Raw genomic sequence first — 18,533 nt, 5'->3', positions numbered from 1 at the left:
CTTGCTACGAGGGTGTTGGACATTTAATCTCTTTTTGGAGGAGATAAAAGTGGCGCGTTTCCCGCCCTCGTTGTTTTCTCGAGTCTCTGATTTTCATCCTCTGCCAGCTCGTTTCTGGTTTTGCCTTATCCATATAATACTGCTTTCCTCTCCATATTAGCTCTTCTGAAGATATGTATTGTCCGGTAAGGGAATTTCCCCTTATTAGCGAATCAGTTGTCTTCCGGACTGCCGTTGTGGTCGAGTGGCATGACATCCTCTTGAATGAGATGCTGACAGTGTTTTTATTCCTCTCAGACTTTAGTTTTTCTCATGTTCATCCAGCGTGCAAATACTATCCTTGCTTTCATCTCTGTTCTGATCTATTTGGATCTTTTGGAGGATTGCATCTAGTTACATATGAATGGCCTCTGGGGGAAATAGCAGAGATGGTTTGCTGATTCCATGTCTTACTAACTGGTTTATTAAGTATGCGTGTGCGTTGGCTTAAGTTCTTCTTATGGCAAGAGCTGTAGTAGAGGAGAAGGGGACAGATTCAAGTTACAGTGACAAGGTGAGGAGGGGGAGCAATGACCTTGTGCAGATTGTCACCATCTTAACCTCTTCTAGAAGACTTCCCCTTTTTGCCCTCCAGAAGTTGGAGATTTCCTTACAGTTCTCTATTGACCAAACAGATGTATCTTCCACCTTCCTTACAGAGATGTAAAGATATCTGTGTGTGTGAAGTCCATGGTGTGATGGTGCATGTTGAAGAGCATTGCCTAGGTCAGAGGGCCACGTTCTGTCTTCTCAAAGAGGCTTGACTGGAAGATTTTATTCCAGCTGTATTGGGAGCCCTGGGTGGTCCTTCCTATGTATTTGCAGGTTGATGTGGTGTTAGTTACTAATTGCTGAATTGTGCAATTATAGCAATTGCCCAAATGTGAGCTTTGGGTAGGGGCTACTCTGTATTCATTCCCTGCTAAAGACTGAGATTACGTCTCTACTCGAAGTGCCATAATCCAGAGGAGTTGGTTCTGACCTCTCATTTTCTGCATGCTTTGTTGTTATGAGCTAATAAGTAAAATGAGTCTGAAGGTGTCTTATTTTTGGATATCACACTGCTCAGGACCTGACTGGTCAAGCAATGGTTCATCAGTCTGCTTCCTTGTAGGGTGATATTTCCTGTCAGTGGCAGTTACTGAGTGTCAGCACACAGGAAGGTCAAGGTTTGAGAGTAACCTATATTCCAAGTTTCACAGTATGCTGAAGTAGGATGATGGTGTCTCTGAGCTGCTACTCTGATGATTGGGTGTTATCAGAGGTGCATATTGCTTTATCAGTTGGGGACATTTTAAATTTCTTACATAGAAAGTAGCATTGAGCAAAGATCTATCTTTGCACACATGCATGTTGTGATCCTTGTTCTCAGTCAAGAGAAGTTGTGTGTGCCACTTTTCTCTCATGGTGTCTCATGAAGATAGAGCAACTAAAACATGTGCTCTGGTGTGATTAGAAATAAGTGAAATATGTAAAGATGATGTCCAAGTTTAGTTTGTCTTATTTTTTAAATGAGACAGTAATGGTTTTGTGCAGTTTCCCCTTTCCATTGTACAAAGAAATTACACTGGGAAACGGAGGTTGTGGTTTTTGGTGTGAGATCCAGAGTGAGTGTTCTCTTGACTTTTTACCAACTGAATACCCTGCTTGAGTACCTGCTACTGAAATATTTAGTTATTGAAGCTGGTTGAGGGAGACAGAACTTACTGTGATGTTTACTATATAAAATGAGTAAAAGAAATGTGGAGAGAGACTTCTGATAGGACCCATCTTCGCAGGGTAAGGTCAATTGTTTGAAACTGATGTACCATGGATATTCAGCAGGTGGAAGTTCCCCACCTGGTGAGTGTCCATGGCCTGATCATGGTGCATGTTACAGGTGGCTTTTTCTGTGCATCTGGGATTTTTATTACATGTTCTTCAACTTCTGAGGGTCAGAGGACCCTATGCAAGTTAAGAAGGGCTGGAGATAAGAGTCCTGGGAGCTGTGTGTGAATATCTGTGGAAAGACACAAGAAATATGGTTTGCCCTTTACCCTGAGCAGTTCCCAGTTGCAGGATCATGCAATGTGAGTTTGATCATCCCAAAGTGTTTAGCTGGGTGACATCTTATTCCACCTTTACAGGGAGCCCTGGGAGATTCTCCTATGAGTTTGCATCTTGTCATCAATCTTAAATAAGAGCTGAAGTATGTAACAAATACCATAATGGAAGATTGGAGAAGATCAAACACTTCACTTAATGCTTAATAAATACTTGAACTATGTAGGTACTCTGAGGGCCATAGTCATGAACTATGTATGGGATGCTCCCTTCCACTGTGCGTGTGTTAATTTGTGTTGTTGCTTGATCTAATGAGCTAAAGGTGGGCCTTTGTCTCTGAGAGTGTGTGGAAGATGACATTTGGTAGAGTGTCTGCCTGTATGTGCTTTTCATGTTTTCAGATTGAAAGAAAAACACTTTCATAGATGTCTTTCTGCAAACCATTACTCTAAGAAATACCCTTTCTTGTCAAATATTCATGGTGAGAAGTCAGTGGAAGATCAGTGAGAGATTGGCCTCAGAGCAGGAAAGGAGGGGATTGCATGTTCCACTTGGCTCAGTGAGGTTTCTCAGCAATCCTAGTGCCAGGGCCGGTGTGACTTAGAGAATTCCTCCTTTTCCTGTATCCAAAAAGATACAGACTTGCATGAATTTGTCTGCAGACATACCCATGAAATTGCAAACACGTTTCAGAGATTCTGTGTCTAGGAAATCTCATTCTCCAGATGTAAGGCTGTGATGTAAAATCTTGTCTTAGGTGTGCTGAGCTTACCCCAGCCTTGATCAGCCTTCAGAGGTCATTAATGCATCTTGCTCATATGAAGTACCCAGTGACATTTTGTTAGGATTTAAACTGTTTGTGTGTGGAGAATGTAAGGCATGGGATGCTAGTTTTGATTGGAAATTCTGGTTTGGGGGCTTGTACATTTCACATTTCTTGAAATGAATGTGAAGAGAGAAGTTCACTTGTGTGGATCTGTGCTGTGATCCTTATTCTCCATGAGGAGAAGTTGTGTGGGAAACATGTCATTGATGGTGTGTGTTTGCAAAGAGGTCCCTGTTTGAGCACTGGAGCTTTCTGTCTGCATAGAGACAGGGCAGGTAAAAGAGTTTGCTGTGGTGTGGTTTGAACTGGCTAGGAGGCTGGTATAAACATTCAATATCTCCTGGTTTTATTCCCAGTTATGATTTTGTGCACTTTTCCTGCTTCCCAAAGAGCTTAGAGAGCCATGCCTGTGGTCTTTGTTGTAAATCCTGTGTGATCCTCCTGTGTACATTTGCAAGGTAGATGATGCTTCTTGTGCACCTGCTACACTTGAAATAGTCTGAAATGTTAAGCCATGATTCTCAACTTCTGTGGCTTCCCTGTTCCTTCCTTGTTTCTTATGTCCCACAAGTAGGCCTTGGCTTGGCTGATAGTCCCTGGAAGTAGAGATCTGCTCAGCTGATCAGGTGGTGGGAGTTGTTCTCATCCATGTTCATCCATGAAGGCATTCAGCTGCCAGCAGAAAGACTTTGATGCATTTATGTTTCCCATGAATACCACTGGATTGCATGTTATTTTGCTTGTGGCTGATGTACAGCCAAATGTAGTGTACTGCCTGTAGTGCAACTAAAGTTGTGAATGCAGAGCAAGGAAAGTGACGTGTAAGAGCTGAAATGAGGGATGGGGGACTCTAGGTAGCTTTTTAAAATGCAGTTTATTACATCTAAGAGGTTACAGCAGTCCATGGTCATGGGTGGCAGAGCTTGTGCTGTCAGCTCCAGCTGCAGGCAGGCCTGGAGACCCTTTGGTTTTGGTCACAATGCATTCTATACTTTTCTTTGCTGAGCATCTTCATACAATAGAATTAATCTATCCCTTAAGTATTTTCTATACCCTATCATAAATACTATAATTATCATATTCATGTTACTATTCTGTAATCACTAAAAGTTAGTACATTACAGTTTAAGCTAGAATTTGTTTTTCAGTTTTCTTGCTGTGGAAAATGGTGAGACTTTTTTCTACTTGCAACTTTGCTGACTTGTTTGCCTGTGCTATCTTTCTGCTTGGTAAACACATCTTCTTGTTTGAGGTGGGTTTATCTTTTGCTCTAAGTCATAAAAACCCTTTCTAACTAACACACCCATTGCCTCCTCGATTATCCAGTAAGACTGGCTCAGCAATTCTTTTCTTCTATATCACAACTTGCTTCTATCTCTATTCTTTCATCAGGCTCTACATGTAAAAATCTTTCTGCTAAGCATACATCTGTGAGACTTTGTTGTCAAACTTTCATCTTTCCCAGCATCAAGGGACTAGCTTGGGATGAGGAACATGGATGGGCCTATGTGTTTCTGGATGAGAGTGGTTTGATTTCATGCTTGGTGCCAAGACCTGTGCCATTTTTGTAATGATCCTGATTTCCCTGTTTTGAAAGGCAATGACAATGAGGTATTAGAATGTGTGTAGCTAGAACAGTGATGCCTGAGTAGAATGGCCTGTGATTGTTGTGAGAATCCTCCTCTATCCACCTCTGTGTCCCTGTAACATTATGATACATGGTTTCCTCACAGTTGTGATTACACTTCCTTTCAAGCATTCGTTTCCTGGGAGGTCATGTTGCATTTTCCCTGTTTCTGGAGAAAAGGAATTTACATTAGAAGATGCAAGTGTTGTTTTTCAGCAAAACCTCATGTTAATAAACTAAACCGGGATTTTGGTGTGAAGAAAATGAAGAAAAAGCTAAAAGGAGTCTCTCATATCTTCTCATAGTGTATGAAGAAGGTCCGTTATCAGGTGTTTACATTTAGAGAATTTTATTTGTAGGGAAGTGAACAGGCCACATTATGGAAAAACAACACATGAGAGCTGACAATGACTTTAGAAAATGAAATTAGGTGTGTACCATCTGATTTGTTTTGCTTCTGCTCAAGAAAAAACTCTTGCCTTGCTTTCTGGTTTGAGCGTGACCTCAAGGTTTCTGATCTTACATGGAAGGTGCCATGTGTTCCTATTGTCCAAGTGCAGGTGGAGTTCAAAGAGTTGTAGACAATATCTCAATGCCCAGCAGGAAACTCCCAATGTGTGGGGCCTTCAAGGGCCTGTACTTGGACCAATATATTCAGTATCTTTATCAGTGACACAGCTGATTGGATTGAGAGTGTACTCCACAGGTTTGCAGCTGACACCGAGCTCAGTGGTGCCACAGATTCAGCAGAAGGATGGGATGTCATCCCCAGGGACTTGGACAGTCTGGAGGAGTGAACTCATGTCAGCCTCATTAAGTGCAACAAGGTCAAGTGCAAAATCATGCACCTGGGTCAGGGCAATCTCCTTTCAGCACAAACTTGAGGGATTGAGAGCCCTGTGGAGGAGGACTTGGGGTCCTGGTGGGTGACAAATGGAATGTGAGCTGGCAGGGAGTTTTTGCAGGTCAGGAAGCCAAGCACATTCTGGGCTGGATAACAAAGAGTGGGGCCTGCAGGACAAGGGAGGAACAACTGACTGAACGAGAGGAGAGAGTCTTAAGCTGTGCCAAGGGCTGGATGTTAGCAAAATTCTTTATGGAAAGAGTGATCAAGCACTGGAGTTGTCTGCCTGTGGAGGTGGTGGAGTCACCATCCCTGGATGTGTTTAAAAAAAGACTGGATGTGACACTCAGTGCCATGGTTTAATGGAGATGTTAGGGCATGTGTTGGACTCAATGATCTTAAAGGTCTCTTCAATCTTGTCATTCTGCAATTTTCTGTCTTCACCGTGCTTTTGTGAGACCTTTCAGAGTATTGGTCACCGGACACCTGAAATTGTCAAAGGGATGGAACATCTCTGCGACATAGATAGGCAGAGAGAAGCCCTTCAGCCAGGGGTGAAAAGGTGCTGTGTAGAACTCCCTGTGAAGTTTGCTATATAAAATGGGTAAAAGAAATATGGAGAGAGACTTCTAATAGGGCCCATCCTGATAGTATAAGATCAATGGTTTGCAACTGAGAGGAGGTAGGTTTTGCCTGGTAACGTTTTTCCATGAGGGTGGTGAGACGAAGGAAATATGTTGCCCAAAGTAGATACTGATGTACCAGGTTTGGAAGGGTTCAGAGCTTTGAGAAATCTGACTAGTGAGGTGTGGACCACATGACCAGAAAAATTCGTTCACATCCAAATCATGACAAGATAGAAATGACTTCTCCTTCCATTTGTTTCTGAATATTATTGACTACTACCGACTCGAACTATTGTCTTCTAGGCATTTTCAACGATTAATATAACAATTAGAAATATCCTAGAGTGTTAAAGAGCTTTTAGAAGTCTTCCCCAGCTATACTGTCGCATTTTTTTCTAGTAGTTGTACCTTCATTTTAAAAAGAGTAGGTGATTTTATTACTCTGCCATTAACATTGGCTTCTGATTGTGCACTGCGACAAATGGAGATGATCTAAAAGTAGCGAAAACCTTCTCAGATTTAATCTCCTTTGGAGTCGCATAAGGCCAGAGCTCCCGCTCTCGGTGTTTTTGGTCGGGGAGAGCCCCCGGGGCCGGTGCAGCCGCTGAGCCCCGCCCAAAGCCGGGCGCCCTTGAGCGCGGCCGTGCGGCGGCTGCAGTGTCGCGGCGGCGCCTCCGGGTGTCGCTGTTGGCCGCCGCCGAGCGCCGCTGGAGCCGCCGCCGCCGCAGCGTCCTGCCCCCGCAGGCTGCTCGCTCGCCCGGCGCCGGCCGCAGCGGCAGCGGCACCGACAGCAGCAGCGGCGGCGGCGAGAGGCGGCCCGAGCGGTGTGGGTGGCTTTGAGCGGTGTCTGCTTTGGGCGGCGAGAGCGGCTGGAAGGGAGGCAGGGCAGCGGCAGGAGGCAGGAGCGCGGCGAGCGCAGCGGGCAGAGAATGGCGGTGAGGCGGCGGCAGAGGCTTGGGCCGGGCGGCGGGCGAGCGCTGCTGGCCGCGCTGCTGCTGCTGCTGCTGCTGTGCGTGTGGTGCCGGGCGGCGGCCGAGCGGGTCCGCTACGCCATCGCCGAGGAGCTGGGCAGAGGCTCGCTCGTGGGGCCGCTGGCGCGGGACCTGGGGCTCAGCGCGGACGAGCTGCCGGCGCGCAAGCTGCGGCTGAGCGAGGAGAAGCAATACTTCACGGTGAATGAGGAGAACGGGAACCTGTACGTGAACGAGAGGCTGGACCGGGAGGAGATGTGCGGCGAGTCGGCGATCTGCTCCGTCAGCTTCGAGGCGCTGGTGCACAACCCGCTGAACGTTTTTCATGTCGAGGTGGCCATTGACGACGTGAATGACAACTCCCCAGTCTTCAGCAGAGCTGCTTTGGACCTCGAGATCGGTGAATGGATCCCTCCCGGTGCTCGTTTTCCTTTGGAGATGGCCCGAGATGCAGACGCAGGAAGCAACTCGATGCTTACTTACAGGCTTACTAGCAACCCGTCTTTCTCACTGTCCATGCAGGAAAAGCCTGGGGGAAGCAAGCTGCCAGAATTAGTACTGGAGAGAGTGTTGGATCGGGAGAAGCAGAGCTCCTTTGAGTTGGTGCTGATGGCGTCGGACGGTGGAGACCCGTCGAGGTCCGGGACTGTCCAGGTTCGCATCAACGTGACAGACGCCAACGACAACCCACCCGTGTTCAGCAAAAGCCTCTTCGATGCACGAGTGGCAGAAAATTTGCCACTGGGCTCGGTGGTACTGCGCGTACGGGCCACGGATGCTGATGCAGGCTCAAACGGGCGAGTGTCCTACTCCTTTGGCAGCGTCGCGGACTCCGTCAGGACGATGTTCACTATCGACAGTGAGAGCGGGGAAGTTAGGACGGTACGTGCCCTCGATTTCGAGGGACAGAGTAAATACATCTTCGGCGTGGAGGCGAGAGACGGAGGCGGGCTCACGAGTCACTGCGAAGTGCAGATCGACATCACGGACGAGAATGACAACCCGCCCGAGATCACCATTCTGTCACTCTCGAGCCCCGTGCCAGAAGACGCTCTGGACGGCACCGTGGTGGCCGTGCTGAAAGTTCGGGACGCAGACTCCGGCGAGAACGGTCAGGTGTCGTGCGAGCTGTCGGGAGAGGCGCCTCTGTCGATCGTGGCGTCGTCGGGCGGCTCGTACAAGGTGGTGACATCGGGCGCGCTGGACCGCGAGCAGGCGTCGGAGCATCGCGTGTCGGTGGTGGCCCGGGACCGGGGCAGGCCGGCGCTGCGGAGCAGCAGGGAGCTGGTGCTGGAGGTGTCGGACGTGAACGACAACGCGCCGGTGTTCGAGGAGGCGGCGTACAGCGCGTACGTGGCGGAGAACAACGCGGCGGGCGCGCTGGTGCTGCGCGTGCAGGCGCGGGACGCGGACGCGGGCGCCAACGGGCGCGTGAGCTACTGGCTGGCGGGCGGCAGCGCGGGCGCGGCGGGCGCGGCGCCGCTCGTGTCGGTGGAGGCGCGGAGCGGCGCGCTGTACGCGCAGCGCTCCTTGGACTACGAGCAGTGCCGCGAGTTCACGGTGGCCGTGCGGGCGCAGGACGGCGGCTCGCCGGCGCGCAGCTCCACGGCCACGGTGCGCGTCTTCGTGCTGGACCGCAACGACAACGCGCCCAGGGTGCTCTGGCCCGCGGCGGCGGCCGGGCCGGGAGAGGCTGCGGGAGGGGCGGCGGCGGCGCCTTTCGAGGTGGTTCCGCGCTCGGCCGAGGCCGGCTACCTGGTGGCCAAGGTGGTGGCGGTGGACGCGGACGCGGGGCGCAACGCGTGGCTGTCGTACGAGCTGGTGCAGGCGTCGGAGCCGGCGCTGTTCCGCGTGGGGCTGCACAGCGGCGAGGTGCGCACGGCGCGCGCCGTGGGCGAGCGGGACGCGGCCAAGCAGCGGCTGGTGGCCGTGGTGAAGGACCACGGGCAGCCGGCGCTGTCGGCCACGGCCACGCTGCACGTGGTGCTGGCCGAGAGCTTGCAGGAGGCGCTGCCGGAGCTGAGCGAGCGGCCGGCGGGCGCCGAGGCGGCGGCGGCGGCGGCCGAGCTGCAGTTCTACCTGGTGCTGGCGCTGGCGCTGCTCTCGGCGCTCTTGGTGCTGAGCGTGGCGCTGGCCGTGCTGGCGCGGCTGCGCCGCGCCGGGCCGCCCGCCGTGCTGCGCTGCCTGGGCGCGCAGCGCTTCTCGCTGGCCGGCGCCGCCTTCCCGGCCGACTTCTGCGAGGGCACCTTGCCCTACTCCTACAACCTGTGCGTGCCGCCGCCCGCCCGCGCCGTGCCCGAGGCCGCTTGGCCGCCGCCGCCGCCGGTGCCCATCCTGTCGGCGGAGGAGCTTCTGGGCGGCGATTCCTGCGACAAGCCGAGTCCGGGCAGTACCGCCCTGACGGGAGAACCACCCGCAAATCCCGATGTACCCCAGGTGTGTAAATATCGCACGCTAATTTTCTGTCAGCCTTCTTCATGAGCGTGGTGATGGCAGGAGGCTCTTTACGTTAGTTCTTTTTTGCGGTGGTGTTGCTGTTTCGTATTTCCATGAGGCGTTATGTGATTATATCTCATGTTTTTGTTGGTAGGAGCCTATACGATATGCCACTTTCTTAAGATGTGGTCCAACTCTGCTTTGTCTTCAACGTTAGGTTCTTTTAAGTTTCTGTGGCAAATTATGCCTGGCATTCTGCTGTTTTCGTCAGTGGTTTGAAGTTAAAGAAAAAACGTTACTTTACCTTTTTTCATTGCTGTTTCTCGACGCAGTATACTTGAACTTGATAGATAACTCTGAAAGAAGGAGCCGTTGCTAAGCGTTGTTTTGATATTGTAAGAGTAAAGCAGGTTTGCGTGCGGCTTCCTGAGTACAAAATTCATGCATCTCTTGTGTGTCGTAATATGTTTTGAGAAAATTATGCCATAGAAACGGTTACACAGCCCAGACAGGGTAATTCAGGATTTGAAAAACAAAACAAGCAAAAAACCTCAAAAAACGAAAGAGGAACCAGAAATCCTAAAGAAAGAAAACAAAGTACAAAACAAACTTTAAATCCAAAAAGAAACTCCAAATCCTTGGTTTTTGTGTTTTAAACTCTGGTTTTAGTTTTCCATTCCCCTTGCTTTATCATCAAACCTGATAGTTTTCTTTCTAGTCATGTTTTTGTATTTCGTTCCGTTTTGGGTTTTTTGTATGTTCTGAAATTTCCCCCCAAGCCAGAAAGGCTGGCCTTGATCACATGGGCGCTCTTTTCTGACGTGAAAGATTCTATTGTGTTTTATGGCTCATTGCTCTCTTTTTATGAATTACTGCACAAAGGAGAACCCGGCGTAAGCGCAGCCTGTGGTGTGTAAAGGTGTGAGGAGCAATTTCAAAGTGGTGTCTGAAGAATGAGGTGAAGTCAGGGTTCTTCAGAAGAGCCTGGGATGTGCTGCTCGAATATAATATGGTCCAAAATTTTAGTGTTGTCTTTATTGTGCGGAATGCAGGGAGAAAATATTTTGATTATTCATAATTATTTCTGAGCATACATGGAGTCGTTTTAACCTGCCGAATGGGTGAAGGGAAAGTCCTGAAGACGGACTGGTCTAAAAGGCTGAACAGTTGCTGGAAGGATATTGAGCTTCGGGGCCTAAGGAAATAATATGAGCATTACTGTGCATGCCATATTCTAAGAATATCTTTTATCACATTTACTTAAAGTTTTTGGGGGGGGGCAGAAATAATGGAACCCCTCAAGGTGTATTAAATGTATCTAGTTCAGGGCTGGATGATCGACTAAGAAGTCGACTGTAGGAAAGCCGAGGAAGGGGGTTCCCACAGGACGGGACGCAACCTTTCGGAGGCTACTGTCCTTTCCCCGCGAGCTGCCTGTGAGCGAGGCAGACGCGCAGCGCTCGGTGCCTGCAGTGCCGGGAGGAGGCTGCGGGCGCCGCTGTTGACCGAGAGGAAGCTCGGAGCGCTACCGGCAGCCCCGCCCGCTGTGGATCGGCTCTATCGCTCGCTCGCCGGATTCCTGGTTCGGCAGCTCGGAGATCTGCGGTCGTCCTCACAGTGCAGATAATTGCAGGAGGGGAGGAGAAGGAGGCTACGACAGGGGCCGGTGAGCGGAGAGTCCTTTAGGAAAGCTCAGCAAGCGCGAGTACCAGAGCAGCAGGCGGCAGCGGGGAGCAGCCGCGGCCGAGATGTGCGCGGCGGGGAGGCGCTGGGGCCAGCGGCAGCGAGCTCTGCTCTGGGCCGTGCTGCTGGCGGCGTGGGAGGCGGCGCGGGGGCAGCTGCGCTACTCGGTGCCCGAAGAGATGCCCAAGGGCTCGTTCGTGGGCGACGTGGCCAAGGACCTGGGGCTGCAGCTGCCGGAGATCCGAGACCGCGGCGTCCGCGTTGTCTCCCAAGGTAGTGAACAGTATTTCGTTCTGCACGCTAAGACGGGACATTTAGTGACGGCGGAGAGGATCGACAGAGAGCAGTTGTGCGAGAGAGTGCAACAATGCGTGCTGCGCTGTGAGCTGATAGTGGAGGGACAGATGCAGGTTTATGGGATCCAAGTGGAAATCACAGACATTAATGACAATGGGCCCAGCTTTCGACAGGTAGAAAAAGAATTGAGAGTGAGCGAGACTACAGCCCCGGGGTCGCGGTTTCCCCTGCCAGACGCTCATGACCCTGACTCGGGTCGGAATTCTCTGCAGAGCTACGAGCTGAGCGGTGACGAGCACTTCTCGCTGGCCGTGCAGGCGAGTCCCGGCGGCGATCAGCGTCCCGAGCTGGTGCTGGCGAAGGCGCTGGACCGGGAGGAGGCGGCGTTTCACGAGCTGGTGCTGAGGGCGATGGACGGCGGCGATCCGGCACGGACGGGCACGGCTCGGATCCGCGTGACGGTGCTGGACGCGAACGACAACGCGCCCGTGTTCAGCCAGGCGGAGTACACGGTGCGTGTGCCCGAGGACGTGCCCGTGGGCTCCGTACTAGTCACTGTCGCTGCCACGGACGCGGATGAGGGCTTATACGGTCAGGTGAAATACTCGATTGAAAAAATTACAGAGAAAGCCTCGCAGATTTTTCAGCAGGATGCTGACACGGGAGCAATCACCCTGTTACAGAGCCTGGACTTCGAGGAAGGCGACTCCTACGATCTAGAGGTGCAGGCACATGACGGGGGAGGCCTGTTTGACACGGCAAAAGTCGTGATCGCTGTGAAAGACGTCAACGATAATGTGCCAGAGATTTCGATGCAGTCGGCACTAAGTGAGATCTCAGAGGACGCCCCATCCGGAACTGTGGTAGCCCTGCTTCACGTGAAGGACAGGGACTCGGGGGCTAATAGTGAGGTGCGCTGCTCACTCGACGACGGCGTCCCGTTTCGACTGGAGGAATCTTTTGACGACTACTACCGTGTGGTGACAGCGAGAGAGCTGGACCGGGAGCAGGTGTCGGAGTACAACGTGACGGTGCGGGCGGCCGACGGCGGGTCGCCGTCGCTGCAGAGCAGCGCGGTGCTGGCGCTGCGGGTGCTGGACGTGAACGACAACGCGCCGGTGTTCTTGGAGGAGCGCTACAGCGCGCGGCTGGCGGAGAACAACGCGGCGGGCGCGCTGGTGCTGACGGTGCGCGCCACGGACGCGGACTGGGGGCAGAACGCGCGCGTGCGCTACCGGCTGGCGGAGGGGCGGGTGCGGGGCGCGCCGCTGTCGTCGTACGTGTCGGTGCAGGCGGAGACGGGCGCGCTGTACGCGCTGCGCTCCTTGGACTACGAGCAGCTGCGCGAGCTGCAGCTGTGCGTGCGGGCGGAGGACGGCGGCGCGCCGGCGCTGAGCAGCAACGTGTCGGTGCGGCTGCAGATCGTGGACGAGAACGACAACGCGCCGCAGGTGCTGTACCCGCCGGCGGCCGCGGCGGCGGCGTGGTCGGGCGTGGAGCTGGCGCCGCGGCGGTCGGAGGCCGGCGCGCTGGTGGCCAAGGTGGTGGCGGTGGACGCGGACGCGGGGCAGAACGCGTGGCTGTCCTACGAGCTGGCCAAGGCCACGGAGCCGGGGCTGTTCCGCGTGGGGCCGCACAGCGGCGAGGTGCGCACGGCGCGCTCGCCGCTGGCCCGCGACGCGGCGCGCCACAGCCTGGTGGTGCTGGTGCGGGACCACGGGCGGCCGGCGCTGTCGGCCACGGCCACGCTGAGCGTGGTGCTGGCCGAGAGCGTGGCCGAGCTGCTGGCCGAGCTGGGCAGCGCGGCGCACGAGGCGGCGGCGCCGGGCGAGCCGGCCGCCAGCCTGACGCGCTGGCTCGTGCTGGCCGTGGCCGCCGTCTCGTGCCTCTTCGTGGCCTTCCTGCTGCTGCTGCTGGCGCTGCGCCTGCGCCGCTGCCACCGCCAGCAGCTGCTGCCGCCGGACAGCGGCGCCTCGCGCGGCGTGCCCGTCTCGCACTTCGTGGGCATCGACGGCGTGCGCGCCTTCCTGCAGTCCTACGCGCACGACGTGTCGCTCACGGCCGACTCGCGCAAGAGCCACCTGCGCTTCTCGGCCGCCAGCTGCTGCGACACCCTCCCGGCCCGGCCGCCGCCCGACGAGCCCGCGCCGCTGCTCGGCGACGAGGACCCGGCCGGCGCCCTCCCCTCGGATCCCGCCCCTCCCTCGGTGAGTTCCTCTGTCCAAATTTTCTTCGCGACGCTTTCTCCTGATAGTGCCTTGCCCTTTCCCCGCCGTGTTCCCGTGCTTGCCTAGGAGATTTTTATTAAATGCATGGTAAAGTTTCATTCGATGAAATTTTGAAGGGTGGTGTCCATTGCTGTCGGTATGTAAAAATGTGGTGGCTCCTCAGGGTTCCAGTATGTGAAGAAGGAGGGAGAAGTCTCCTGTTGGCAGGCTGTATTTAGGTCGGAAATTTGGGTATTGATCGTGTTCCATGTGTTGCTCCCCTGTATCAGCATTGCTGTGTAGAATCTGTATTCCTGATAGCATTGGCTCTTCTGCAGGCATAGATCACGTTATTAAGAAATACAACTTTTTAGTAGATTCGTTCGTCTTCCCAACAGCACACGTGCTTGGATAGATAGAATGTGTCTTGGACAAAATGCTGATAGCTTTGTGTGGAACCTCTGTGCACGGTGTTTTCAGCCTTTATCGTTCACTATGATCCATAGTGGAGATCAGGAGGAAATGTTTGTTTCATCCATGCTTTCGTCATGCCCCCAAGAGAGGATTGGACCAGGCAACAAGTGGTCCTTGATGATGTCTTTCTATCTGTTATGAGGATGAAGGATCCTCTTGAAGTTGTGATTCTTTGAAAAGCTTGCAGATGGCTGTGTGTGGAGGAGGAAATGGCAGAACTTTTTTTTTTTTTTTTTTTTTTTTTTTTTTTTTTGTAATTTTATTTTAAGGTAGAGTTATGTCAAATGTAGCTGGATGAGCCTTGGCTCGAAAATATTTATCATGGCAAGAGAATTGCCTGGATGGGGAGATTCAAGGTGTAGTGGGAGATACAAGGTGGACATAATTCTCTGTGAGAAGATATTAATTGACTCTGTGTCTCTTGGAAGAGTGCTCGGCTTTTCCTTTGAGACTTATGAAGTCCCTTCACAGAACTCCAGTGAGCAGCAAGTGTAGCTTCCATAGCACAGAGATGTGCAGTTGGCTGTGTGAAATTGGTGCTGGGAAGTGAAATGGTCTGGAGAACTGGGCTTCCACTGTCACACGTTTTTAATCTATCTGGGTGTAAGGACACCATGGATGGTGTGAAGGGCTGGAAATCTGAATGCTGTGAGCTGTGTATGGATGTCTGCTGAAAGACTCAAGGGAATGATTTCCTCCATTCCCTATCTTCTATTTCTAGGATGAAGCAATATGGGGTTCTTCTTCCCCAAGGAATTGTTTAGAAGATCTGTATTCCAGCTGCATGGGGAGTTCTGACAGGTTCTTAATAAATATTTGTTTGTCATCATAATGGTGTCACTGCAAAGCTTTATTTTGTACTTGTAACAGATGTGGCATGGGAATTGCTGTGTATTCAGTGCCTATAAACAACATCATCAGTCGTCTACTCTGAGCTATACAAACAGAGAAGAGTGTTGTGAGCTGTTCAGTTCTGCAGGTGTTAACTTTCTGTCTCATTCTTCTGATCATCTGAAAATGGTTCTTTCATGTTTATAGGTGAAAAGACAGAGACATTTCCATAGACAAGTTTCTTAAAATATCTCAGTAATAAATGCTTTTTTCTTGTCCCATGTCTCAGATATGAAGTCCAATATTAGCCATGGTAAGGAGATGTGGTTGAGTAACTTTCCTTTTGGGGAGTCTCTCTAAATTCTGATGATCTGTGCTATCCACGGGAGGCGGGAAGGGGTAGAAGAGAGTGTTGGGTGTGTGAGGAGGTCCTGGTGGAGACATGGCATGTGTTTTGTTGATCCCTAGGTCCATTGCTGGCCTTGTGCAAATGAGTCACGAGGAGTCGTATGATTTTCAATTGTGTGGTTTGGACGTAAAGGGCCTAGTTTGGGTTCCATATTGCTTTGCATCAAGAGTGACAGGCACACATACTTTGGGGAGTCCATGTGCTGAAGAATGGTGTTGTTGCCTTTGAGGTGATACTTGGATGTGTGGGTCTTTGACAGGGCTGGTAATAATTTATGGCATATATGCGATTTCCCACTTGTTCAAATAATTGGGAGGAACAGAATATCCTTAGTTGTGATGCTTGGGCTCTGAGAAATTTTGCACACAACTTTCATCTAATGATGTCTGTATGCAGAGTTTGCTTCCATGTTATGTTTGCCAGAGAGAAGAAGTCTGTGTATGCAGAGACAGGGCTCGTGCTGGAGTTCACTGTGATTCAATGCAAAATGAATGAATGAATTGTGTCCAGTTTTGGTTGTCTTGGTACTTGGATGCTGCCCGCAGCTGTGGCTCCAAGCTTTTTCATTCCCTTAGTGTCCAAGGAAATGACAGCCTGGGGCCTCTGGTGTGAGCTCCTGTGTGAGGCCCCGGTGTATTTGTTTCAGTCCAGTTTGCTGGGTTGTGTATATACTGCAGTTGACCCAATCTGCCATGTGAGGCCATGATTGATACTCTTCTGGTGTTTTCCCATTCTTGTCTGGGTTCATTCAGTTCCTTTGGATAATTTGGTTGGGTTAGGTAGGGTTGTGTTGGTTGGTTTGCTTGTATTTTTGCCAAGGGGTAAAGCTGAATTTGTCTGGCCATCTTGCAAACTCCAAAACACATAATTATCCAGTAGGGATTGTATCTCTCATGCATCCCTTGAAGCTGTACATGTAATCATATTATCGTAGAAGCAGAGAATCATGGAATGGTTTGTGTTGCAAAGGACCTTAAGGATCCTTTTGTTCTCGCTGCTCTGCCATGGGCAGGGACATCTTCCACCAGAGCAGGTGGCTCAGAGCCCCAGCCAGCCTGACCTTGAATATTTCATTCAACAAATACAACTTCATGAATGGATGTTTCCCCAAGGATTGTTTTTCTCTGTGGCCAACATGGAACCAAAATTGTGGTTTGTGTTGATGGGGAAACTGAAGGCTGTGAATGCAGAGTGAGGAGGGTGACAGCTGAGTTCTGTGCCAGGCAAATGGGGGACTCAGTGTGGGTTTGGTAGAGAAATGGTTTGATTTCATGCTTGGTGCCAAAGGCAGTGCCATTGTTGTTCTGATCCTGGTGTCTCTGTCATGAAAGACAATGTCAGTCCTCCAAGAGTAACATTTTCCACAAAAACTGTTCATGTTGAACCATATTTTTTGGCTGGAAGAGGTAATTAATCCTGTGTGAAAGCTCCATTATCTTTATCTCTTGGCCACATTGTGCTATAGAGTTTCTTCAGAATTGTAATTCCACTTTTATTCATGCCTTTGTTTCTCAGAAGGTTGCAGCTCATTTTCACAGATCAAGTAATTTCTTTGAAATATGAAACCGTGACTGATGTTTTTCAGGACATCCTTACTTCAGCCACTTAAGACTGAACATTGTTTGGGTACTATGCAGATGAGGCAGGAAGGGAATCTGTTGTAATTTGTCAGAAGATTTATCTTTAGAAGAAGGCCGATCACAAGGTGTTTAAAATGATGGTTTCAGAACTGTGCAAGGTGAACAGGCCATGCAGTAGAAAGAGTTGCTGAGGAGACGATTCATTCTTCAACTGACTCCCCCTATCCTGCTGTGCTCTGTAAGCCCTCAGGGCCTCACATTTGCAGATTGAGTTCTCAGTGACTTCCTTGTCCTCTCAGAGATGAATTTTAAGGCCTGCAATAAAGGCCTAGAAGATTTCCCTGTGAACATCTCTTTTTTTTTGTTGTCTTCTAATGCTTCCTTGCCTTATCTCCTTAATGATTTCAGGTTTTCTGGGTGTTGTTTGCTTTGTTTTGTTTTCCGTTGATTTACTCAGTATTTGCTATACATACTATTATCAACAATGGAGCTTTGCTTAGTAACATATGATGTGCCAATATTCCTTGCTCTTGTTGCAATGGGAGTGGAAGGCAGGAGATATGAGAGTGACTTTGTGTTCTGTTCCTGTTGGGAGAAATACATGGAAATATGACTTTAGTAGACTTTGCCTCTCTGTGGAACAAAGCATGTGATAAAGATGGGGAGGAGGTTCCCCCTAAGCCAATGGTTTGATGAGCCATTCTCAGTTGGATGACTGCTAATATTTTATTAAGATTGTTTATCATTTGTGTGCTCTAGAATCCTTCAGTTCCTTATCATAATGGTGGTGAGCAGACAATTGTCCCTCCCTTCTGGGCGTGGCTGCAGTGCATTATCATCTCTTGATAGATTTGAGCAGTGAGGAGATGGCCACGAGCAAAATCTTACAGTGGTCTGGCATGGAAGAAAAAGCAGAGAGCGGAGCTGTGTGTGTGAGGCTGGAGAAGAACTGGGTGATTGCCTTGCTTGTCACATGTCACAGATAACACCAGTCTGTGCCTGATGGAGTCCAGTGGGATTTGACTTGCCTCTGTAGAGCAAGGCAGACCTACAAAATGTTATTGCATCTGTCCATGTTATTTCCATGTGTTTCTGACTCCTGTATTGCTTGTTGTGATGAGCTCAGGCTCAGGGTGTCTGATCTCATGTGGAAGGTCTCCTCTGCGCCAGCTGACCAAGTGCAGGTGCAGCTCCCACACACACCTGGGCTGTTTCCAGGTGCACAGAGGAAGGGTTTCACAAGCACTCCTGGTGTGCTCAGCCACGAACATTTTGTCTGTGGTGTAATCATGCAGGATGATCTCTGCTGCAGCTGTCCAAGTGCAGAGTGACCACCCAGCCCAGCCAAGGTTTCCATGGACAGAGCAGGGCCCAGTGGGAGAAGGTGTGCAGTGTCCCCCAGGCCATCACCCAGAGGAACCTGCTGGGCAATCAGCTGGAGGCTGTCAAATGGCTGAGGAACAGGCTGGAGAGTCACCTGCAGAGAGTTCCAGACAGTGGCTCCATGTCCAGGTGCAAAGCAGTGACTTGTGCTGTCCCTGCAGGGCCCTGACTGGGCCCAGTTCTGTTCAGCACCTGCATGGCCAATGGGATTGAGGCACCTTCAGGCAATTTGCAGCTGACACCGATTGGACCTGATT

The 18,533-nt window shown here is 50.9% G+C and overlaps 3 protein-coding genes across 4 annotated transcripts in view; all 3 read left to right on the top strand.

The window, feature by feature from the left end:
• Positions 1–18,533, top strand: part of LOC132080365 (protocadherin gamma-C5-like) — a 230,175-nt gene that overhangs the window by 45,495 nt on the left and 166,147 nt on the right. The window lies entirely within an intron of this gene.
• LOC132080617 (protocadherin gamma-B5-like) lies at positions 6,935–11,082 on the top strand. Its single transcript, XM_059483856.1, has 2 exons — positions 6,935–9,365; positions 10,925–11,082. Exons 1-2 carry the CDS (start codon positions 6,935–6,937, stop codon positions 11,080–11,082), a joined length of 2,589 nt encoding a protein of 862 aa, XP_059339839.1.
• On the top strand, positions 11,161–18,445 carry LOC132080616 (protocadherin gamma-A10-like). Its single transcript, XM_059483854.1, has 2 exons — positions 11,161–13,599; positions 18,206–18,445. The coding sequence occupies exons 1-2, from the start codon at positions 11,161–11,163 to the stop codon at positions 18,443–18,445; spliced, it is 2,679 nt and encodes an 892-aa protein (XP_059339837.1).

Source organism: Ammospiza nelsoni, chromosome 16, assembly GCF_027579445.1.
Source record: "Ammospiza nelsoni isolate bAmmNel1 chromosome 16, bAmmNel1.pri, whole genome shotgun sequence".
NCBI lineage: Eukaryota > Metazoa > Chordata > Aves > Passeriformes > Passerellidae > Ammospiza > Ammospiza nelsoni.
Note: the sequence above shows the minus strand (reverse complement) of the source record. Positions and strands in the feature narration are given on the sequence as shown.